Raw genomic sequence first — 27,500 nt, 5'->3', positions numbered from 1 at the left:
CAGGTGTTTACATAAGCTCGTTCCGTCTCCTAGATGCGTGTCTTAATGAATATATATATATATATATATATATATATATATATATATATAAATTCGTATTCCTGTCTGTTTATTTGTTTGTTCACAAGTTGATTAATATATACAAAAGTTCCGTTAGTTTATTATTTCATTTATTTCTATATATAGTATGATTCTTTGAAAAAATATACGATTAATAGGTCACCTCATTTGTTTATTATGTTAAGGAAAATGAATTATACTAAATAACTGTATGTAAGTTTAAGGTTCTAGCAGAAGAGTTATTTTAATTCTTCTATTTAAGATTGTAATTTCATCACCTCTAAATAAAAAATTATATTGATAATATATTTAATTATATTTTTTTGGAATTATTACTTACGACATCGATTTTTTAATGAAACGAGTAGAGTTATTTCCCCTGATGAGTTTTTTTTATACGTTCCGAAGTTTGAAAGGAAAAAAAAAAAACTCTTCCCAAATAAATTAATTTGGTAATCGCAAGACGTTTCTAGCGTGAAAAAATAATTTCGTGTTGACAGAAAGATGTCTTGCATAATTTAACACGGATCTTCACGAATTCCCATCAAGCATTGATCGGGCGAGACCGGCAATAATCGGTTTAAGCCGAGCGTTGTACCAGACGCTTTAAAAACAAACAAACCAGAAAATTACAAATGTAAATAATAAAAAATAACAAAAAAAACTATCTGAAAATCTTTTTATTTATTTTATATATATATATATATATATATATATATATATATATATATATATATATATATATATATATATATATATATATATATATATATATATATACTAGCAGGGGTGCCCGGCGTTGCTCGGGTGTTTGGAGGTGTATGCTGTGCAAAAAAAGCAAAAAAACAAAAAAAATGGTTAATTTTTTAAAACTTTGACCCCTATTATGACCCCTTAAAATTTATTGTTTCGGGCTCAAATCACTTTATTAAGTTAGATCCATGTTCAAGGAACCTATATCTAAAATTTCAAGTGTCTAGACCCAAAATTGTCGGAGGAGTTTGGTAGAGTTCTTAAAGGTCAAATCGTTGAAATTTGACTCCTTAACAGCCAAATTTCTGGTTGACACCCGTCACATCGATTTTCCCAAATCTCAGTACCCGGTATTTCAAATTTCGAGTCTATAAACTAAAAATTGACAGAGTTATTGCGTAGGGAAATGTACACAGACAGACAGACACACAGACAGACAGACATACACGTTCACTTTTATAGATATATAGATATGTATATTTTTGCTATTGTTAGAATCTTACCTGATCGAAAGGGTATCATGTACTTTTTTTGGGGGGGGGATTACATTTATATGTTTTTGTCTGTTCTTTTATTTTGGAAATTGTTGTGTGTGTGTGGGGGGGGGGTATCGACGCTGCCCACGATGAAAATAATTAATATCCTTAGTATAGTAGGTGTGTTCAAAACGGAACTTTATATCGACCCGGGCAACGCCGATTACCCACGCTAGTGTGTGTGTGTGTGTATATATATATATATATATATATATATATATATATATATATGTATATATATATACTGCAAGCGGACTTTTATATACTTTAATTCCTGCACGACTTCTATGTATACTATTCGTTAAAAATAATCAACATTTCAGAGGTTATCACATTTGCATATTAAATTAACGATAATCTGTTTTAATAATTAGCTATAAATTTTTTATGGCAATTAGTTATATAATTATTTTAGACATTCCATTTAGAAATATTATATAAAGTTGATATATTGAATTCATTTTTCATTTAATTCAGATTAAATTTAATTTATTTTTAATAATAATTATTATTATTATTATTATTATTATTATTATTATTATTATTATTATTATTATTATTATTACAAACATAAGCTACGTTTAAAAACGAAAGTAAGTTTTCATTTTACCTATGAATTATTTCCCTTTAAGCTATGAGATTTCATTTCCCTGTTTGAATTTCAGCGATAAATATGGCTATGTTCTATGCTCCCAAGCATCCAAAATATGGTCAACTCTCAGGAAAACCGTAACAACTTAAGGTATTTGGCGTATCTTAAATAGTATGTGACTAAGCATCCCACTCCCCAATATGTTTTTTTACTTGCTAATGCCGGGTATGTACAGCTAGTTTTCAATATATTTCGTTTCCACTTAATACAGAGTTGTGTCTTTCTTTAGGACCCTTACTGGTCTACTACACTAGCGACGAGGGATTATTAAGCAACTCGAACTCTTGTCACCTACAACACCTACAGACGTAGTTACAAACAGGTCACGTGAGGTTTTTTTTTTTCAAATTTCTTTTTTCGCAGTTTGGAGCCGATTTTTTAAGATTAATACTTATAATATTAAAAATATGTTAATTTTAATCCCCATTAAATTAATAAATATTGAAAATATTTTTCATTATATGAAATTTAATGAGGAATACATTCGGTAATTTTTTACGACATGCCCCAGAGTATAATAAATATCCCAAATTTAACAAGTTAAGAACGGCTTTCGGAATAAACCCCCCCAAATCTCGAAAGCCGTTCTTAACATGGGGAGGTTTGGAAGTGTTCATTCCGAAAGCCATTCTTAACATGGGGTGGTTTGGGGTGTTTATACTACGCTGGAGCAGGTCGTAAAAATACCATAGATTCTTTTTTTTTTAATCCAATTTTTGTTGAAAAAAAGAAAGGAAAACAATGTGAAGTTTTTTTTAAGCTGATAGACGATATTTATAAAATTTAAAGCTTTGTTTAAAATATTATGATGCCAGTGTAAGTTGCTCTCCAGTAGAATGTTCAAATGTTTGGGTCATCCGGTTGCCGCATAAACCCTGGTATAAATGTGATATAGTCTTTGTTGTATCATGACTTATGCTAATAGGTAAAAGAAAAAGAAAAAAAATGCTTTTTGATAACGTAAAAACATTTTAACTTGCGGACGTAATTGAAAACAGATCACATGACTGTTATTTTTTTATAATTTCTCTTTTTTTTCTGTTTGGAGCCGATTTTTGTACAAAATATGGGAGCGTTTATCTTAGGTATTAATTTGAGGCGTGGCTTGTGTGTTTGCGGTCATACGATTGATTAATACCTATATGACTAAATGATGTTAATCCTATAGACTAACAGAACGACGATGGCGAAGTGGCTAACAATAGAGATTTAGAATCTGAGAAGTTTGAATCCAGTTCAGTCCACAGAAACACTTGACCTTACGTCTAACCTCCTGGAACGGAATTAAATAAAATAACAGAACGAATGAACAAACAAAAACAAAAGGGAGACTAAACGTAAAATAGAATTTTTCTTTTTGAAACATAAAAATATTTTCGCCTGCGGACGTAGTTAATGACATGTCAGATGACTGCTATGTTTTTATAATTTCTCCTTTTTCTGTTTGAAACCGATTTTTGTACAAAATATAGTAGCTCTTTTTACCCTTATCCTCAAGTGGCTCTCATGTAAAAAAAAGGCGTTGCTAGTGTATTTGAGATCATGCTATTGGCTAATAATTATAGAATTGTACATTATGTTCATCCAACAGGATAACAAAGCAAATGATTTAAAAAAAAAAAGCAAAAGACAGACTAAACGACGGTACACAAAATAGTTTTGTTGGGATAAAGATAGAAATTTGTCTTTTTTTTGGAACATAAAAATATTTTCGCCTGCGGACGTAGTTGAAAACAGGTCATATGACTATTTTTTTTATAATTGGGACAATAATAGAAAACTTACGTGTGTTCATTCTCACTTCCTGATGGTGGTATGGTTAGGCATTCATCCATGTGACCATGGAAAAGCCTCAAAACGTCCCCGCCGAATACATATCCTGGAAAACAAAAAAAATTAAATCTCATTTAATCTAAACCAATAATTGTGAACTTCTTTCCCATCTATCCTAGCTAGATTGAGATCAAAGCAGGCTAGGCTTATTTAATTTTAGTATCTATTATAATAAAGTCATATTCCTGTCTAAATAGACAGGAATACGCCATTATTATAATAGATAATAGAATTATAATAAACTAGCTTGGGTGCCCGGCATTGCAAGGGTGTTTGGAGGTGTGTGTTGAGCAAAAAAAAAAAAAAAATGTTAGTAGGCAGGCTTGAACCCGTACCTAAAGGAGGAACAGAACATGAAAAAAAAAAAGTGACGTGGTTGCTGTTGCATCTATCGCCAAACCGGAAATGGCGTATGTTTAAATTAAATCTAATCAATCGAAAAAAAAGGGATGACTTTCGAAAATATCGGCAAAAAAGCGACCCCTCCCTTTTGAAAAGTACCTATTTGAGAGTGAACGAATTAATGTTTTTGGCCAAGTTGTCGATATTTGTCGTCTGAAGTGTCGAGCTTCAAAATGATACCGATTTCATGGAAATCCGTCACCTTTATCGAAAGTTTAGGCAGACTTACAAACATACATAAATTTAAACAGACGGGTGAGATTTATATTATAGATAATAGAAAGTTTGTTCACAATTTGATTAGTATGTACAAAACGTACACTGTTTCACAAGTAGATTTTAATACTGCAAGCGGGTTTTTATATACTTGTATTCCTGTATGATTTCTTTCTATATGTATACACTTTAATAAAAAAGAAACTAACATTCAAGAAGTTATCTCATTTGCATATTACATTAAAGAAAATCTATTTAAATAATTAGCTCTAAATTTTTCATGGAAATTAGTAATATAATTATTTTATAGATTCTCTTCAGAAAGATTATATAAAATTGATTTATTTAATTTATTTTTTATTTGAGTTATATTTAATTATCATTATAACCAACCATTTAAAAATGGAAGTAAGTTTTCATGCAAAAATTCAAAGAATGGTCAACTTTGAGGAAAATCGGTACAATGCAGGATATTCTGTGTACCTGAAATAGTAGGAAATTAAACCCTCTGTCCGGCAACATATCTTTTATTTGGCAACGCCATGTATTTACAGCTAATACAAAATAAGAAATTTAAATATCGTATATATATAGGAGGTAACTCCTGGGAGTATGATCTTATGAGAACAGAAATTATTCAACACTACCTCCTCCCCCATTAAAAGATAATACAATAATCGCTGCAATGTTGCATCAATGTGCCTGTTTTACAAATATTTTAATGGAATGTGTTCTGATGAACTCGTTTCACTTGTATCCCCTCGATGCACATATCCCCGACAAACCCGTTTAGCAATAAGATCTCACCCCTTCACTGTTGTTGTCCCTAAATGCCAGAAAGCTTTCTATTCTAAGTTTCTTCCCTCGAACAGCTAGACTTTGGAATTCCCTTCCTGCTACCTGCTTCCCTGGCTGTACTGATATGCAGAAGTTTAAATGTAACATAAACATATATCTTGTTAATCTTTCCTAGACATGGCCCCAAATAGTAGCCCTTTACGTTTAACTGGCGATGTGCTTCGTAAAGTATGAACATAAGTAAAAAAAGAAGACTTTTTAATAGATTAAATCAATTTTATTTCATTTGTTTCAAAATGCATTGTTTAAAAAAAAAACATTTTTTTAAATGATTCCTTCGCCTTTAGACTAAGCTCAACATGTAGTATGTGTTCTCAGCATCCCAGATGCATCAAACGAAATTATTGCAGATCTATACATGTATACAGTTCAGTTATTTGTTGCCCTGTCATCGATGTTAAAAGTGCACATTTTGCCCTTTAAAAAATATTAAGACGAATTTCTTAATATACTCAGTTATGGATATGCTAATGACTTCGTAAAGGTTAACTAATTTGCATATCCATTTGAAAAACGAACTTTCATTAATTAATTATTCATTTTTTTGTGGCTTCTTATTGGATGATTAGTTTTATTAAATTATCACACACAGTTTTATTTATGCATATTTTCTACATTGTGTATAATTGTGTAGCATTTAGGATGGAAACGTTCTAGCACACACACACGCATATATATATGTATATATGTCGAACAGTCTCTATCGAACTACTCTTCCAATTGTTTTGCCAATAACTTGAAACTTGATATATGGGATATTCGGAGCTGTGGAACAAATTCAATTTGCTTTTTAACCGGAAAAAATTGCTGCTAAAGAGTCAAAATTGAAAAATTTTAACTTGGCAATCGTAATCCAACGTAAGGTGTATGATATATGCATGTACAAATATACATTTAACTGCATTTATTTATCAAGTTTTGGTAATCAATGTTATTAGCTCAGATGGTAGCGAATTCTGCTAGAAAGCTAAATGGTTTGCTTTCGATTTTAACTGATGACACCCAAGTCATATTTTTTAAAAACTTTGGAAATCACTGCTATATGTAAGATACAATATAATAATCAATAGAGAATTAACTTTATAATAATAAATACGAAATCTACATAAATTAGTGTATTTTATGACTGGGTAACACTGGACCGACTGCTAGTACTATAAGAAAATATGACAATATAAATTTTAAAATGTATACCACAGAATATTAATTTATTAGAAATGGTTTATGAAATAAGTATACAAATTAAGAAAGGCAAAAGCTAATTGTTGGTGTTTTCAGATTACTATATATACGGCATTTTTTGTTTGTAAAGGATTGATAACTTGGATTGTTTGGATTATTTAAACTACTGTTCTTATCTTGAGTGTACTTCATACAATGTTTCGGTCGGCATAACCTCCTACCTTCTTCAGGTGTATCTTGTTGAACTCGGGAATCTTTCTGCTGAACTTAGGAAACTTCCAAACTAACCTATCTCCCCAGTTTTCCTTCTTTAACTGTTCTACATCTACTCTCATCCATTCTTTTATATCAAAGCCCCCTGCTCTGCACAGACTTCTTTATACCAAGGACGTAGCCAACCATGCTTTCTATGCTTTTTGTACCTCCTCCCACTCGGAGAAGTTGATTGAAATTTTTTTCCGTAATTTAAAGCGCCAGTAGGGCTGCCAGAGATAGACAAGCAAGCAATTCCCTTGTAAATAATTTGCCTGCTTTCAAATCGATTTTGCCTGCTATTTCACAATAATGCATCAAAGTTTATTTACCTATAGGGGAATTTTGCAGGGTTGGATTCGTTTCATTTCGTTTTGTTCAAATATTTAATAATTTATTTTGATTTTTTGTACTAAAACGAAACGTAACTGTTTGTATTGTTTCGTTTATTTTATTTTTTTTTTGTTTTTCTTCGTACATCTATAAATATTTAATGACAACCAGAATGTGGCAAAAAATTATGAAATGCGATAAGTTATAATTTGTGCATTTATTAGGGCAACCAAAAAAAATGCTTATATTAATCAGGTGGACTAATTTGACAAAGTAATTATATAAAAAAAAAAAAATCATAAATCAATCAAAATATTTTAATTTGACGCTATAAGAACATTCAATGAGCATTAATTGCAATTTTTAGGTGGCCCTAATTATAATAAAAAAATGAAACTTTACTAAAACAAAATGAAATGAACGAAATATTATATTTTGTAAAATTTTTGCTACCTCTCCTTAGGTCCTACCTGGCTACGCCCTTGCTCTATACTGCCCAGATTTAATCTTCCTCTGAGGTCATCCGATCTAAGCGTGTCATTAAGACTTAAATTGCAAATACATTGCAACATTACCATATAATTTTAACCATTGAACGCATATTCTCTAGACAGATTTAATTTCCAAAACATTATTCAAGGGAGATAACTGGAGTATGGTTCAAGAGAAATAATTGCGAATATATTGAGCCACAATAAGGTTTAAAAGCATATGCGGGTTTGATATAAAAAAAGGAACTTACCGAGTGATTTGAGTCTGATTGCTCCTGAGCACATTGGCACGACTGTCCATAATGTTTGTTGAAAGGAGGCGATTACACTGACACCATAACCAATATGCTGCCAAACAAAACAAAAAAAAAAAAATGAGTCAAACAAATCTATTGTAATTATTGGATTGATAGGAAGAGTATATTTTCAGATTTATAAGACATATATATATATATATATATATATATATATATATATATATATATATATATATATATATATATATATGTATATATATATGTATGTCGATAACTAAAATATATTTTATATTATATATATATATATATATATATATATATATATATATATATATATATATATAGCAGAACTGGTAAACAGTAAAACTTGAAGAAGGTGCTCAATACTATTGCAGAGCAAATATATATTTTTTTTAATTTATTACCGTTTTATCTGTTTAGTTACACATGTTTCCGCTACCAAATCGTATCAACGATCCAGTAACTTCGTCAGACTTGGACAGAAGTGATTATTATGATCATAATAAACAGACTATATACCAGCTCTGTCTTGCATTGGACACTCTTTAATAATCACGCGAGTTTCTTTGCATTTACATCTAGGAAACCAATTGATACAACCGGCATATATATATATATATATATATATATATATTCGTAGTCATCGACATACAGTCCTGTTTCATTGTATCACAACTCATCAGTGCCGCTAGACTAGCACCTCTCCCAAGCCAAGGATACACACATACACACACACATATATGTGTGTGTGTGAATTCAGTAACGTTGTTTTGTGTTAAATATGCATAAATCTAAAAAGAGGGAAGACGTATTTCTAAAATATAAGTGAATATATGCACCTACTTACCAAGTATCTTTCCGAAGAAACACTGACAAGAATGAGATCATCACCCACTCGGACTTTTTCACCTTCTGATCTTTGTTTCGAGGCCGGGTGAATTGTCCACCAGCAGGATTCACCTGAAAACAAGAGAAGACACAAAAAGGTAATAAGTATTGGATATATATATATATATATATATATATATATATATATACACACAGGGGAAAATAAAAGAATTTCAAACTGTAAATTAAAATTTACAATTAAATTTATTATTCGACCGAATACTCCCAAAAGCAATTTTCAAAGTCTTTATTCCACTGAGTTTCAAAGAATGCCATTCTTGCTATTCTTCTAATTAGATGACAGTAAGAAACTAGCAAATTAGAATTGTGGCAAAGCTAGAATTTGCTGCTGGTTTATGCATTAGAACAAACAACAAGTCTGTATTGAGCTTTTTTTTATTTGGTTGGGATTAATTAATTCATATATAAATATTAATATTTATATTAAATTGAAGTGTACCTCTGATTATATTAGGTAAACAATTTTTACCTGTGTGTATATATATATATATATATATATATATATATATATATATATATATATATATATATATATATATGTATATATATATATATATATATATATATATATATATATATTTATTTATTTATTGAAAAATAATGTCTTTTAAATGTTGCCCATTTTCAGCTTTGGGGTTTGATGTTTCGAGGTCTGCCAGTTCACAGAACGAAATAAGCGAGTTAAATCTCAATCCCAAATTTGGAGGACAAGTCAGGCATAGATTGAAGTTTATTTGTATCAAATATAATTTCATTGCAGAAAAGATTATGGATATTTGTGAAATACATCCCCTTATTTTTGTTTTTAAATATTTAAATTAAATACACACTAGAATTTAAATGACAATGAAATCATAAAGAAATATTGAAAAAAGGGATATTAAGCATATTTGCAGTATTTCTTATATAGTGTGTCATAAATTAAAATTTATCTGATTTCAGTCTGAATCTACATTATTTTTACTGCTGTCTAGCGAGTTTAGAAAATTTCACCTAACAAAACGATATATATTCTTTTCTGATAACCCAGTATTATCTGGAAGCCGAAAACACAATTATATACAGTACTGAAAACAGCCGATAAACACAATTATATACAGTAGTCCAAATAATGCGAATTACACCACTCGTTTCTATAGATTGTATACCACTTATCCTTGATTCTTACATTATAATGCTATTTAGCAAGGGGTCATCAAGTACCATTTTGTTATTAATTTTTTTTGTATGATTCCGTTTAAGATGAAACTCTGATCTTCTGGCCATCAGTAAACGCTCAAAAAAGTCAAAGTGGTTTGTGATGTCGGATACTATGGCCTAACATGCACGATCAAAGCCAAATTTGATGCAAGTCAATTGAAAATACTATACATGCTTGTCATTCTTGGAAATGACTTCCAGAATTAATTTGTTTTTTGAAAATAACCAAGCTATAATCAAAGATGCAATCTAGCACAACTCATTCTAATCACACTTATATATGAATGAATTTAAAAAAAAAAAAGAAAAAAAAAACATAGACGAATATGACGGTATGACACTATGGTTGAATATATTGTCGGTTCTGAATGGCCAAGGAAGTTTAGATAGTAAATATTATGGCAGAATAAAACAATAATATACATTTTAACGCTTAATATTTATATTTTATTAAAATAAAAGAAAATTTTAATTTTTCAAGTTGAATTTTTTGAAGACGATGTCAATGTAAGACACTGTTTGATAGAAAATTACACGCGAGAAAGATAAATGAAATATTCATTTACCAACTTTGTTCATCGAATCAGGGTGGTAAAGTGTCGTATTTTCTAATTTTCATTGATTAGTATATATTACCTGTTCAGGGAGTATTTTATTTACAGTACCCCATTTTTTTAATGATTTATCATTTATTATTTATATTCACTAGGAGTTCTCACACAGGTGTTCCCTGGAGTCTGGGTGACAATAAGTATCACCAGATTTACAGTATTCTCCACCTCTTTTGATAAGCTTTGCAAATGACTTTGGTGTTCTTGCAAAAGTCGCTTGCTGTTGACTTCTTGCTGGTAATGACCACTGGTCATCATTAGTATTTGGATGGCAACAAGCCTCCACAATGTCCCAGTCCTCTTTGCACTCATCCAGTGGAGGTCTCGTTAGTGCTTTCTCTGCTCGGCCTTTCCATCGTCATTGACACTTCACGGCTATTTGGTGTGATGTCATTTGATATCGACACTACAGTTATTATTATTATTACGATTACTAATAATAATATTAGGTTGGTGTAAAAATAATATCGTTTTTTTTTATGTATATCTGATTAAAAAACGACATTGTTTTTGCACCAGCCTAGTATATCTATTTTTGCGCCAATAATAATATCATTATAATTATTGTTATTATTATTACTATTATTATTAATAACAATAATTATAATAATATCAATATTATTATTATTATTATTATTATTCCAATCATGCTTATAAATTAACAGACTCTTAAAAACAATGAAGACGAATGTGATAGCAAGAAAAATACCTCTTCTTCTTTGCTTGTCAGTTTATTGATGAAAGTTAGCTATAGACGCAAATAAAGAGGGGCATATTGATTAAGTGATGAATGCAGAGAGGGGACCTGGCTTGCGTTTACACACATAATTAACCTAAATAATTAGTTAGACAAACATCAGGATCAGGTTCATTAAACGTTGTACTGTTTTTACTCCTGGCACTGGAACAGTGGTAGGAGCAGAGAGGAATGGTCATTCCTTTAAAATGTATATGCGTGTGTTTGAAGGAATCGGCAGACATTCCACACTTTTACTATTAGTGATAGAATAAAGAGGGACATACTGATTAAGTGACGAATACAGAGAGGGGAGGACTACCACTAGTGATAGAATAAAGAGGGACATATTGATTAAGTGATGAATACAGAGAGGAGTGACTGCCACTCGTGACAGAAGGAACTTTTTTTTTCCATTTTTTTAAATACCTAAGCAGATCGGTAAATAAAATAAAAGCTTGAAAAAGTTTTGAATAATGTGAATCCTTATTCTTGACACTTGAAGTAATGGGGTGCTACTATAGGTTGAGACAAATATAAAATAGAAATAGCAAAATCAATTAAATAGCAAAATCGATTTTACTTATGTATTTATTTATTTATATTTTTTTTTTGTAAAGAGAAACTATTTTTTCAAAAATAAAGAAAAAATAAATGAAACATTTAAACCGAAATATCTTTTTTAAAATAATAAATAAAAAATAAAAAATACAAATCAATTGGCAATGAAATACCGAGTCCACTATAAGTAACTATATTCTCGTTTGACAGATTTGACCTTTCTTGATTTTTTTTTCTGTCAGCCGATCGCAAAGACAATCTACCTAACAAAGCTGCATAGCATCATTAACCAAAAAATCCGAGCTGTTATTGTTCAACTGCCTTTCGAGCTATGCGCCAAAGTTAATCGCTCAGACCCTGAAAAATTTGCTCCATGAGGAACGCACAGATTTTAATAATTGTTTTAATATGTGACAAAAAAATTTAAGTGCGCCCGTTTTTGTTTCTGTTGTAATGTGTCTACCTTACTGATAATAATAAACTCCTCCATTTAATATAAAGGCCAGGAGAATACGAGATAGCTTAAATAATTTTCCAGACTTTTCCCGTATGGACACTTTTATTGATAGTACACACATGAAACTCTAGTCCTCTTCGAAGTAATCTCCTCTGGCTGCAATGCACTTGTTGTACCGTTCCAACAACTTCTGGAAAGTTCCATGAAAGTCCTCTTGTGTGAGCATGTCACTGGCCCTCATCACAGCCTTTTTCATCGCCCCAATTGTCTCATAACGACAGCCTTTAAGGTTTTCCTTGAACTTTGAGAATAACCAAAAGTCACAGGGAGCAAGGTCTGGACTATAGGGAGGGCGAGGAACTGTCTTGATGCCATCTTAATCAAATAGTCTGTGATCTTCTCTGAGTACCCATGAGACAAACTTCACACAAATCTTCTGCATCTTCAATTCCTCATGAATAATTTTGTGTACAGTTCCCACACTGATATCAAATGTGCATTTATTGTCTCTATAGACACACGATGGTCCTTATCCATGAAATTCTTTATTCGGCCAATCAACACTGATGTTCTGACTTCCTTACTCCTCCCGCACCTCTCATCACCTCTCACAAACTCCCTGCCTTCCTTGAATCTCTTACGCCACTCAAAAACTGATGCGTGATTCATGCAAGATGGTCCAAAAGCAGTCTGAAGCATTCCATACGTTTCTGTGGCCTTTTCCCCAAGTTTAAAGTAGGATTTTATTGCATATCGTTATTCTAAAGTTTCTTCATGTTCAGTTTGTATTTTTGAAAATTCACCAGCTGTGCAAATCAGGCTTTAGTAGGGTGTATTCTAATTCTCGCTGTAGCTGTTCATTTGAACGTGAAATCATGGAAATTGGTCAGTCATCTCATAAGATGCATAGCAATTTTAAGTGACTGTACAAAAAAGTATGGAAACTTATTGAAGGCACCTCGTATATCTCCTGGTGTTAGGGTTATGCACAAGTTTTGCACTCATAGCAGTCGGACTGATGTATAACCACAACCTTCATTTGTTGTATTTACTTTCCTGTTAAGTAGATTTTGTTTCCAATAATTATCGAATTGGTCTTTCTTCTATATTGCAATTCCTATATTTCTTCCATGGTGCATTTATGATGTAGAAATAAAACTATATAGTTACTTATGGCGGACTCAGTATATAGCTTAGCAACCGATGAAAAAAATAATGTAAACATTTATTTGTCAAAAAATTACTCAAGCAGATTGTGCAAATTAGCATCAATATTGAATATTTGTTGGTGAAACCAGAACCGGCGCTACCCATCCTCTAAATTCCATGATCTTACATTATAATTTAACGATAAATTTCAAATTATAAGTTTTACTTTCTTTTAATATTATTTGGATTATTTTTTTATTTTTATTTTACATACCACTTATCAAGACCAAGAGGTCACTGGAGGATAAGGGTTAAAGAGTGTACAGTCGTCAATTGGACAATATAGTAATCGTTAGTAATGGGAATTCGGTAAATTTGTTAACTTAAATGGAGCGGCTCATCAAGAACTTGTTTACGTTGGACTTGAAGACAACCATATTGTAGTCAGCTGGAAAGCAGGCAAATAGAAGACAGTTCCACCGGTGTGCAGTTCTAAGAAATAAACTTTGTTCATGGAATCTACGTTTAGGTTTAGGCACAGATAAAGAGTGAGGGAAATTATTGATAGTGTTTTCAGCTAGACGAGTGTTTGTTGTGAAAGTTTGGACTACTAATCTCATCTTGGTTGTTTTTTTTCACAACATTTTGCCCAATGTAACCTTCGACCTTGTTCAATTGCATCATTTGGAACGAGCATCTGTATGCCAAACTCATAACCTTTTAGAAGTTTACAAGTTCGGAATAAAGTTTCCTAAGTTCGAAAAGATGCTCCTGAAAAACATTGAAGGTTACATCGGCCTAAACGTTGTGAAAGTAGAATCAAAATAAGAATGGTAGTCCGAAGTTGGGTAGTTTTTACCAATCCTATTGACACACCGATTCTTGCCAGATCATTGAAATTAAGCAACGATCAGCCTGCCCAGTACCAGATGGGTGACCATTTGGGAATGCTAGGTGCTGTATATATCATGCTGGGACATAGAAATTCGCAGGTTGGTATCTGAAGGCCTGTTTAATCCAATAGGAGAGATGTACCCTAAATCTTCATTAAGACATGAATCTACAAGAAGGAAAATTCTGCTGTAAAACCTGAGGCCTTACTGTCTGATCTGTTCTATGGTAGTTATTGCACCGACTGAGATTAGCAGTTATATTAAAAAGTGCTTGGTTCTACACAAAACCGTCATAAGTATAAACAAAATATGTGTTTGCGGCAAACTTCATGCATCAAAATCGGCAGGTGTATCATGATCGACAACACAGAGCAAAAATTATTATCTTGTACTCATTTAAATTGTCATTTTCACGTTTCGGTCGATGTAACTTTTGCCCTTCAGGTGTATCTTGTCGAATTATGGAATATTTTTGTCCATCTCTGGAATCTTTCTGCACAACTCTGGAATCTTTTTGTCCATCTTTGGGATCTTTCTGCCCAACTCTGGAATCTTTCTGTTCATCTCTGGAATATTTCTGACCAACTCAGGAATCTTTTTGTCCATCTCTGGAATCTTTCTGTCCAACTGGAATCTTTCTGCACTACTCTGGATTCGTTCTGTACAACTCTGGATTCTTTTTTGCCCTACTCTGGAATCTTTCTGTCCAACTCTAGAATCTTTCTGCCTAACTCTGAAATCTTTCTTCTCAATATGGGAACCTTTTTTGTCTAACATGGGGAAACTGCACAGAATTTCGAATGAAACCCTTTATTGAATATTCTATACAGATTTTGACAGAAAAATTTCCCTAAGTTCAAAAGAAAGATTTCCGAGTTATACAAAATATACTTGAATAAGGTCAGAGGTTGCATCGACCGAAACGTTGTGAAAATGGCACTGAAGATGAAGACAGTAATCCAATGAGTTCAAATAGTATGAATACTCAATCCTCATCTAAAAAAATTCAGAACTGTAAAAACATTTTCTATTGAAAAGGATACGCTATATGAAAAGGATATGCTATATGAAAAGGACAAGCTATATGCTCAGTCCATTAAATCCAAAGTAGCTGAGCAACGGTTTGGTTCCCACCAGTTTTGGCAAATAACAAACAGGATCCTGAACAGAAGTGTGCGTTCTATCCCCACTATCATCAATGAATATGAGGTCATCTCGTCAGCATCAGACAAGGCAAAACTATTTGCCAAGAACTTTGCAGCTAATTCTACCCTATGCGACGAAGGCCATCAACTCCCCATATTTCCTCCTAAAACAGACAACACCCTATACAGCATACAAATATTTGTGCGTGAGGTCGCTAAGCTAATCAAGAACCTTAATTCCAGTAAAGCAACTGGCCATGACGGCATTCCAATTATAGTGCTGAAAAAGCTTCAATCAGAACTTGCCCCCATACTTACCAAACTGTTTAAGCATGGTTTCAGCTAGACGGGTGTTTTTCGTGAAAGATCGGCGTTTAAGGTAAGCAATGTTTAGATGGGTCAGTAGCAAATGAACTGCAAAAAACTAGCATCGTCATCTCCCCTGACCAGATATACATGCGACTAAAATGGTTTGTGAATTTAATATTCCTTTGATAATTCAAACTGCCTAGGCTGAATGCCACTGACATTATATATATATATATATATATATATATATATATATATATATATATATATATATATATATATATATATTTATGTTAGTGATGGGACGATTCTAATATTTTTCCCGATTCGATTTTTCCAATTTCCAATTCCGATTTCGATTCATCGTTCAAACACTAATATATATATATATATATATATATATATATATATATATATATATATATATATATATATATATATATATATATGTATGTATACTATTAAATAGAAGAACTTATGTATAATATTATTAAATAGGACTTTTTATTGGACTTTAAATAAAATTATGCACATATATATATATACATATATATATATATTTATTTGTAGTCATCGACATACAGTCCTGTTTCGTTGTATCACAACATATCAGTGCTGCTAGACTAGTATCTCTCCCAAGTCAAGGATTGAACCTAGAACCGTCGTGTTGACAGTCGCATTTTCAGCCAATTAAGTAGTGGGCGAGATTATTTACGACAGTGCTCTACCCAAAGACGGGGCCTTAAAATATATTTGTAGTCATCGATATACAGTCCTGTTTCATTGTATCACAATTCATCAGTGCCGCTAGACTAGCATCTCTCCCATATATCTATCAGATACTGAAATATTACAAATGAAAAAAAATATATATAAATGTTCCATATTTTTATTGGATAACGTTTTCATTTTTGATGAGTAAAGAAAGAGCGCATTGGTTTATTTATAAAGAGTAGTCTCCCTTTGGTAGATTTATTTCAGTGTGTGTAAGAGGTGGGGATCATAGCTCCCTAGCGCCGGTTCTGATACAAGCCTGTTTGCATCAAGAGACAAAAAAAAAAAACAAACAACACAGACACAAGACTAATACATTAGCTTTGAAAATACATCAGCAGCAGCAGACAAAATGATAAATGAACAAAAGGAAAAAAAAAGGTTCCAGATAAAATGGTCAGTTTTATTATTTTTTTGTTTGATTTAAAAATTCAGATAAAGAAAAAAAAATCGTTGAAGTCAGAGCGAAAAAAATAAATGAATTTGAAAAGATTATTTTTTTTGTTTACATTAAAAAGTTTTAACCCCTTAACTAAGAATGAGTGCTTTATGACAAATTTATGGTTGAATGTGGTTAAAGTTGTGCCCGTTTTTGCAGTAACTGTGCACCAAACAGAAACGGAAACTATAATACTTAGTTCGCTGTACCTTATGATAACAAATATCCACACAAAATTTTAACCAGATCGGCCCAGTTGTTTTCGAGAAAGCTTCTAGAGTTAATTGTGATATTGCAATGATTAATCCTTAAGTGTGTACCAAATGGAAACCATAATACTCTTTTTGCTGTACATTGTAATAACAGATTCCATACAAAATTTCAGCATGATTAGCTCAGTAGATTCTGAGAAAAAACTGGAACATACAACTCGACAGATTAAGAAAAATATAATATAAAAAATTCCTTCAGATATCCCACATCTAAAATTTTTATCAAGCTAGTTTCTTTTCATAAACCATCCCAATCTGTGTAACACATCGCCTCTATTGAGTGTAACTCCCATAAAAACCTTGAAACGGATAGCTACATTGGTTAAACAACAACTACTCTATTCTGTCGCCTCACCATGCATAATGTAAATTCCAGTGCAATTTTTCGACCTCTGCAAAAAAAAAAGCAACAAAAAAAACCAACAACATAACTGTATCCCCTCTGATGTAAGAAAAATCTTAATAGCACAAATAAATAAATAAATAAATAAATAAATAAAAATAATACTTCGTGAAACAAACTTTAAAAATTTAAAAATACTTGAAGGCATCTCCATAAAAAGCCCAAAACCTGTATTCAACAGTATCGCCTTTCTAACAAGTATCCTGCCTTGACAAAGTTCAAAACTGACTTTGTAATCTAGTAAGTGATGCCCTTTTTTCTTCTCTGCAACCTCTCTCCCACAGACATTGCAAGCCTTTCTCTGCTCTATCATTATTTTCATGGCAAGTGTGTGACTGAACTGCAATCTATGGTTCCCCCCTCGCCAATCTTCCACAAAAAACACTCGTCTAGTTGAAACCACTATCAATATTTTCCCTCATTCTCTATTAGTGCCTAAACCTAGACATGGATTACATGAACAGAGTGTTTTCTAGAACTGCCTGCCTGTGGAACCCTGTTCCACTGGTCTGCTTTCCAACTAACTACAATATGGTCTTCAAGTCCAATTTACACAAATTCTTATTGGACTGTTTTCATAAATAATCTGATTATACCAAATTTCCACCACAAATGATTACTATGCTACTGTCACAATGACTACAATACACACATTGATCCTTAATCTCTAGTGGCTTCTGGGCCTTGATATGTGGTCAGACCTATGTTACAAAACACTAAAATGACTGTCGTAACCCTCCATGTGACACAAATAAGACATCTCCAGAATTAAGTGTGCTAGTGGCCTCAAAAATACCCCGGCACCTGTCGTCTACAAATATTAACCATTTGCTGCTATTAATTTTTTCCTTCATCAGTTTTTCTTAGCCCACTGTACATTTGATTCTCACCCGAAGATGATTTGAGAACAGATAAGAGATATGTTAACATTTTCGATTTTCACACAAAAAAAGACGAGAAAAATATTAAACAAAAAAATGAAAAAAGTATAATTAAGCAGAAGTTCTGTTATCTTTAATAATGCTTATACATATGTGTGTGTGTGTGTGTGTATATATATGTATATATATATACATATATATATGTGTATATATATTTTTATATATTATAATATATATATATACATATATATATGTGTATATATATTTTATATATTATAATATTTATATATATATATATATATATATATATATTATTATTATTATTATTATTATTATTATTAATGTAAATACAGTAATATCTTGCTACGATGTGCAAACTGTTTCGGTCATAATTGATCTCATCAGGCAAGACGATTTCAAAATTCAAAAATCAAAAAGAGTTCAAGATCATTTTCAGTTTTAGAGGAGAGAAAATATACTTTGCAATGACTGGCGTGAAGCAATGACTAAACATTAACCTTTCTTCACGCCAGTCATTGCAAAGTATATTTTCTCTCCTCTAAAACGGAAAATGGTCTTGAACCCTTTTTAATATTTGAATTTTGAAATCGTCTTGCCTGATGAGATCAATTATGATCGAAACGGTCTACACATCGTAGCAAGATATGACTGTCTTCCTACCTGGAATATATATATATATATATATATATATATATATATATATATATATATATATATATATATATATATATATATATATATATCCATTTGTGTTTCCTTTCCGAATAATAAATACGTTTTTAACTCTTACTAAAGTGATTCTCAACATATTTTATTAAACCTATGTACTTATATATATATATATATATATATATATATATATATATATATATATATATATATATATATATATATTTAAAGGAGATTAGAACAATAGTCTAAAGAGCAGAGTGTATTTTAATGTAATAGTAAAATTACTAGTTTAATTAAAATACAGGGAAAGAAAAAGTGCTCGTTGTAATTTAGATATATAATAAGCTCGATAGGTAAATATCCTAGAGCTAATTTAATATTTATTAATGTGATTGAAAATTTAAAAATCAAATTATGATTAAATTAAAAATCCGTTTCATAAGTAGGAACAACAACAAAATCAAATATATATATATTCTGTGGAAATATCGAATTTCCAATTATATTTCACTTTTTATATATACATATTCTTTATTTAAGAAGCTCAATGTAATTACAGAGCATATAACAAATAAATGACAAAAGTCTATATTTTAAAATCATGATGTTGACCATCTTACAATTTATTTTTTTAATTCAGTTGACTTAGTGGAAGTGACTTGTTGTTTGTTTTTATGTGTATATTTTTAGCACTGACGAGTGCCTGTGCTAAATTGAATAATATCACATACATCGAGCTATATAAACATAATTGTTTACTTATGCAGTAAATAAACGAACTTTTCTAGATGAATATAAATGAGCGTCATTTTCTATGGAAGACTAAAGAGTAAAAGCATATATATATATATATATATATATATATATATATATATATATATATATATATATATATATAAATATATATATATATATATATTTAGTAATGTGATTGATAATGTGATTGAGCACTTTTTCTTTTTTTTTCTTTCCTGTATTTTAATTAAACTAGTAATTTCACTATTACATTAAAATACACTCTGGTCTTTAGACTATTGTTCTAATCTCCTTTAATATATATATATATATATATATATATATATATATATATATATATATATATATATATATATATATAATTTGAGGTTGCTATTTTCCAAAGGTAGGGTAACCAGTGAAATATAACGAGGTTCATACAAGAGTGCTCAATACAGAAGAAGAGCAGGTTACATTTGTCTTTACATAAGCAATAGTTTGTTGCTACACAATCATGAGCATGTTTCGGTCTACTAGTATTTACTAACTAGATACCTCATCAGGCAACAACCCTTTTTTTCGAAAATAAACCCACGTGATTTTTGGAATATGATATCTTCATTCTGTGACGATTATTTTCGAAAATAAGGGTTGTTGCCTGATGAGGTCTCTAGTTAGTAAATACTAGTAGACCGAAACATGCTCATGACTGTGTAGCAACAAACTACTGCTTATGTAAAGCCATATAATATATATATATATATATATATATATATATATATATATATATATATATATATTGGGGGAAGGATCAAGGTTCTCCACAGAAAAATTTACCGATCTGATGAATTTATTCTGCCGACACAACAAAGGTTTAAGAATGGCGATAGAAATGAACTTAAAAAAAAACTTCTGACTTTATAAGAATAAACATTTTCTAAAAAAATATTTTCGAAATTATTTTTTTTCATACTAATCTTTAAAATGTTTGAGCAAAAAGCAAAAATGGTAAAAACGGAATTCCTGCAAATTCTGAGAATCAAAAAAGAATGGTCAATGAAATGAGGAATATCTCAAAGAATCAAAGCAAAAAGGCAAGAAAAATGAAACCATTGCATATTGAAAAAAAAAAATGAGTTTGACAAGACATTCAAGAAAAGTGAAGAATTGATTATTATTTTTCAAAAGCATTAATGGGTTAAATCATTGGACAAGAATCAAATTGGACAAGAAGAAAATCTGCAGATAAAAAAGAAAAAAGAAAGTGAAAGAAAGAACATGAAAAAAAACCCACAAATTTTCTTACCTCTTTGGAATGTTATTTTTATTCTTTGGATTTTAATCTCGTATTACTAAAAGAATACCCGTCCCAGGACGAGTAAAATACCCCAAACAGAACAATTTCATAACACTTTTATGTCCCCTTTGAAAGATTAAAGTCAAGATATCATGCTAATCAACCTTATGTCTAGAATCATTATTCCAATTTTGATCAAAATCCCTTAGATGATTTTAATTCAAGAAAAGGTCTAAAATCAAAGTCTTAAGCTTAAGGGGATCTTAAGAAAAGATAAAACGTTAATTAATCAGTGTCTAATGACTATAGATCAAATTCTATGTAAATCTGAAATATTTGAACTACGCAAATCTGAAGCATATCATCCCTCTCTGTTAAGACCGGTTTCAAATAGTCCAAAGAAATGTAAAGAATATTAATTGATGTGTAATGCCTATTGTTAAAATTTCACAAAATCTGAAGTATCTGGATGTGCACCTGCCTTTGCATATAAACTAAATATAATCCACATTTTCCACCTTTACGCCTATCAGGTGTGTTCTGAAACTCATAAAAATCGGTTAATTAGTTAAGGAACGAAATTTACGTATATACACATGTATCTGAGGTTCAACCTTGTATAAGATCAACACTTTTATAAGATAAAAGTTCCCTGAGATAAAACCTGGTCAAAAACAACACATAATAAGAAATAACAATCCAAAGCGGTAAATTTAGAAAGAAAATAGAAATTCACATTTTTTTCCAGACGAGATGTTTTAGGAAAATTTTTTAATCTGTATCCCTTGTTTTCATTTGGTATGGATTGTCTTATAAATGTTAGTATTATTTATATTCTTCGGACAACTGTTCTCACCTTCAGCGTCATTTTTACAACGTTTCGGTCGATGTAACCTCTAGCCCTCTTCAAGTGCATTTTGTCAAACTCGAGAATGTTTCTGAAAGAATTTTGAATCTAGACAGAAAACTTTATTTACCTCACAGGGTTTAGCATGCTCTCGCTCCACCAGTAGGTAGGTCCTATACAAGTTGTATTTCAACTTTCAGGAGAATATCACACGAGAATCACAATTGATTTTTCCAAGTACTCTAACCACTGTGCCACGTGTCCTTGTGGACAGCTCTAGTATGAATTTTGGGAGCCTTAAACCTATTTTATTTTCTTGTTGTAAATATCACTATTTGTTACTAATTATTACTACTATATGTTACTATATAGATTAGTGTGTGTGTGTGTATATATATATATATATATATGTGTGTGTGTGTCAAAACATCGTTAATTCACTACTTGCACAGCAGCAGCCAAATAGCGTAATGGTAAGAAGCCTTGACTGTTATTTGGGCAGTCGGGTTTCGATTGAGGTAGTTGCTAGTCTAGCTGCACTGATGAGGTGTGATACAGCGAAACAGTACTGTATGTGGATGACTATATATATATATATATGTATATATATATATATATATATATATATATATATATATGATATTATTTACTTATTACTGTATATATTACCTTAGCTTGATGCGTTTACACAAAGATCATCGCTTAATATGCTAATGGCAAATTTGTATATCACTTCCCAATATGCTCAACCCAAGATGGGAGCATTATAGTCAGCCACCTACAGTACTGTTTCGCTGTTTCACAACTCATCAGTGCGGCTAGACAGGCAACTACCTCAAGCCAGGATCGAAACTCGACTGGCCAAACGACAGTCAAGGCTTCTTACCATTACGCTATTTGGCTGCTGCTGTGCAAGTAGTGAATTAACGATGTTTTGACACATATATATATATATATATATATGTCAAAACATCGTTAATTCACTACCCGCACAGCAGCAGTCGAATAGCATAATGGTAAGAACCTTGGACTATCGTTTGGGCAGTCGGGTTTGGAGTCTGGCTTGAGGTAGTTGCTAGTCTAGCTGCACTGATGAGCTGTGATACAGCGAAACAGTACTGTATGTGGATGACATTATATATATATATATATATATATATATATATATATATATATAATGTTATTGTTTACTTATTACTGTATATATTATCTATTATTATTGACAGTTCCCATATCGGGCTAAATTATGTACTAGATCTACTTAGTAATTGATTGTTGTCAAGCATATGCGCTGCTACTTTGAGTCTTCTTACTCTCCACCATTCTTCTCTGTCTATAATTTTTACTTCATCCCATAATGATAGATAGCTTCCCTTTTCCTTCCAGATATGGTCAGCCATGCCTGACTTTTCAATCTCTCCACGTATTACAGCCTTTCCGATGTTTTTCTAACCGCACTTTTACTGGACGACATGTCTCACCTTTGCATAGTTTTCCACATTTACACCGTATCTCATAGACATAGTTGTGATTTTTTTTGTAGGAGGCTTGACTCGCACAAGCTGTTTCCGGAGATTTGAATTGCTGATGTCATAGTGATTACATATTCTTTGAAGTTTTTCCAACAAGCTTTTTACGTATGGTATACAAGCTGTGGTGAGTTTTCAAGTGGTGTCTTTTAGTGTCTGGTCTGGTCCAGATTTCTTGGAGCTGATTTCATGCTCTCTGGATAGTTGATTTGGTGGAGTGTTTCTCTTAAACTGTCCATCTCCTCTTGATAAGCATTGCTGTTACTATATATTGCTTTTGCTCTATGTTGAAGGCAACGGACGACTCCTTTCTTTACATTATACTGATGGTGGGACTTGAAGACCGGTGTGAATTATCAGCACATCTCCATCCATTCAGCATGCCACAACCGAGATTGAACTCACCACAAGTGTTTGTAGTGTAATTCAAATCTTGATGCTTTGCCAGGGCTATCAAGTGTATTTTTTATTGTGATGCCATCACTAGATGGGCTGCCTATCATGTCTTAAGAGAGTCCCATCCACCCTCAAAAGAAGGATAGACCACGCCAGTTTCTCAATCTGGTATTTTAGCTTGTGTACATACAGCGCCTCACCTTCCTAAATAGTCATCCATCTGGTTCTGACCAGGCTCAAGGTTGCTTAACTCCGGTGATCTGTGAGAATTGGTGTTTCAATGTGATTGTGCTGTATCAACACATCTAGAAACAATAATTTGTTGTTATGTTCTTTTTCCATCATGAATTGTATAGATGGATGGATAGAGTTCACATGGTCTAGTAATGTTTGAACATCATCCTGGTAGGGTCAGAGCATGAATGTGACATCCACATATCGCAACCACGGGTTGATCCTAACGCCATTTCCTCAAATGATTCCATGGATTCATTGGCCAACATTGGGGACAATGGCGATCCCATCATCAGACCTTCTTTCTGTCAATATATTTGAGATGCTATCATGAGTTAGTTCGGCAGAAACATTCTTTCTTTCGACAAGATACACCTAAAGAAGGTCGGAGGTTACATCGACCGAAACGTTGTGAAAATAACACTCAAGATGAGAACGGTAGTCCGAAGATACTAAACAATACGAATAACCAATCCTCACCTTAAAATTCAGAAATGTAACCATCCTTTAAGTTTCCAAAATTCTTCAGTTCGTAAACTTGAATTTCTTAACTAATACACACACACACACACACACACATATATATATATATATATATATATGTATAAGGAATTAAAAAATATACCAGCGGTGGTTGACGTTATGTTTAAAGAAAAAATTAGAAAAAACCGAATGAAATCATTAAAAAATCAACGTTTCGTCCCTGTCTCAAAGGACATCTTCAGGATAATTGAGATAAAAATGTGATAAAAGAAAAAGTCATAGATCGTGCGAAAAAAGACAGTTTTTTAAAATCCAACCCATGTTGGGAAAGGATGAAATATGTGTGCGTATGGGAAGGTTGTTTGATGTCTATATATACAACTTTTAAAATGCATTAAAATAAATATGTACATTATTATTTTTGTTTTTTATTTTTTTTTTTTTATTTATTTATTTATTTATTTTTTTTTTTTTTTTTATTATTTTTTTTATTTTTTATTTTTTTCTTTTTTTTTTTTTTTTTCTTTCCTTCCTCTTTTTTTTTTTTTTTCTTTCCTTCTTCTGCAAAAACTACTCATTTTCCTGAAACATTCAAAGAAAAAAAAAAAAAAAAAAAAAAAAAAAATAGGCTAGCCAGGATCCACCCTGATACCTTGCTCTTTGATTATTATTTTCCCTATGCTAGGGGTTAAATGGTAGAAGCCTTTTCTTTGCGTAATAGTATTAGTATTCAAAATTAGTGCTGATTCTAAAAGTCTTCTTTTAGCTCTATCTATCACGTATTTAATAATTTTCGCTTGATCTAAATTAAATGAGTGATCGTGTTCTGCACAATGGCAAAAGAGTGCATTTAGGGCGTTACCATTCCTTATATCTCTTCTGTGCTCGTTTAGTCTTAATTTCAATTTTCGTTGTGTTTCACCTATGTACGCTTGTTGACAGTTGTTACATGGGATGGAATATATACCGGCATCGGATGTGAGGGTTTTGGGAGAGTGCTTGGTAGTTTTTAATGTCTGTTTTATGGTTGAGGAAGTTGTTTGTATCAGGTGAAAACCAAGTCTATCAAGAGTGTCGTAGATTTTTGTATTTTTGGTGTGGGTGGGAATGAAAAGATGTCTGTTTAATAGTGAGGTATCTGTTTTATTTTTCTGTGTGTTTATATTATAGTGTATTTTCGTAGCTTTTTTCTTTGCGTAAGAAATGAAATAGGATGGATACTGTAGTTTTCTTAAAACATTCGTAATATATTGAAATTCATCATTAAGATATTGGGGACTGCATATTCTAAAGGCACGTAAGAAAAAACCTATAATCATGCCCGTCTTTATTTTATCATTGTGGTGTGAGTAGTAATGAATATAGTCGTTTTTGTGTGTGGTCTTTCTATGTACTTTGAAACTCAGGTCGGTTTCTGATCTGATGAGGAATATGTCTAGAAAAGCTAGGGAGTGGTCTTGTTCGGATTCATGTGTAAAATTTATAGATGGTTCCACTGAATTTAATTTATTTCTAATTTGTTCTATTTGTGTGTTTTTAGGAAGAAAAATAAGAATATCATCTATATATCTAAAATATGTGGAGTTTTTAGGAAGTCTGTGTTTAAAAGAGTTGGTTTCTAAGAATTCTAAGAATAAGCAGGCTAGTACACCACTAAGGGGGTTACCCATAGGGAGTCCAAATTTCTGTCTATAATAAGAATTATTAAATTGAAAGTAGGTTCTATCAGTGATGAGTTTTATAATTTGTATTAGTGTATCTGAGGAAAAAGGTAGGTCGGCTTTAATTTTGATTAAGTGCTTGTGGAGTAGATTAAGGCATTTTTTGATTGGAATATTGGTGTACAGGGAAATTATGTCTAAACTATGCATGGTTTTATTTTGCATGTCCATATTTTTTATTCTATTTAGGAGGTCACCAGAGTTTTTGATATGTGAAGTGCTGATGGTGCCCATTAGTGGAGTTAAAATTTGGGCAATAGCTCGTGCTAATTTATGGGTGACGCTTCCAATGTTTGAAATTATAGGTCTCATAGGGACGTTCTCTTTATGTATTTTTGGGAGGCCGTATAATATAGGAATAGTGGGGTGGTATTCTATGTTATTTATCCATTTTTTATCATTTCCGATAAGTTTCTTTACGGATTTATTAAAAGTATCGAAATCTTTTTCTATTGATTTTAAATCTATCGGAGTGTATATATCTCCGTCTGCCAATAGTGTATGCATTTTCTTTAGATATAGGTCTTTATCTATTATAACTATACCACCTCCTTTATCGGCTTGTGAAATAATAATGTCTTTATTTTTTGTTAAAAGTTTTAAGGCATCAATGTATCTTTTTGGTAGTGCTAATTCTTGAGGTTGGGTAGTTGTTAAAGCTATTATCCCTTGTATGAAGCCTTTAGTAAAATCAGAGTCCTCTTGTCTATAATTTTTTAGGGTTGTGTTAGTGGTGATTTTCGAATGCTTGCCGGTAGCGAATTTAAGACCGAAACTGAGAGCTTCAGTTTCAATGTCCGAGAGTGGTTTAGAAGTAAGAAAAAAAAATAATAAAAAAAAAAAAAAAAAAAAAAAAAAAAAAAAATAAAAAAATAATAATGTACATATTTATTTTAATGCATTTTAAAAGTTGTATATATAGACATCAAACAACCTTCCCATACGCACACATATTTCATCCTTTCCCAACATGGGTTGGA

At 31.6% G+C, this 27,500-nt stretch overlaps 1 protein-coding gene across 17 annotated transcripts in view; it reads right to left on the bottom strand.

Moving 5' to 3' along the window:
* The window catches only part of LOC145256229 (ryanodine receptor-like), a 936,895-nt gene that overhangs the window by 612,196 nt on the left and 297,199 nt on the right, over nt 1-27,500 (bottom strand). For all 17 annotated transcript variants that reach the window (XM_080114858.1, XM_080114861.1, XM_080114859.1 and 14 more), the window contains 3 exons: nt 8,694-8,806; nt 7,820-7,916; nt 3,787-3,880 (listed from right to left, as the gene is read on the bottom strand). In XM_080114858.1, coding sequence (XP_079970984.1) covers nt 3,787-3,880; nt 7,820-7,916; nt 8,694-8,806 — 304 coding nt within the window. The remainder of the gene's footprint in view (nt 1-3,786; nt 3,881-7,819; nt 7,917-8,693; nt 8,807-27,500) is intronic.

Source organism: Euprymna scolopes, chromosome 32 (assembly GCF_053919585.1).
Source record: "Euprymna scolopes isolate OS-2025 chromosome 32, ASM5391958v1, whole genome shotgun sequence".
NCBI classification, from domain to species: Eukaryota; Metazoa; Mollusca; class Cephalopoda; order Sepiida; family Sepiolidae; genus Euprymna; species Euprymna scolopes.
This window is presented reverse-complemented; position numbering and strand designations above follow the sequence as displayed.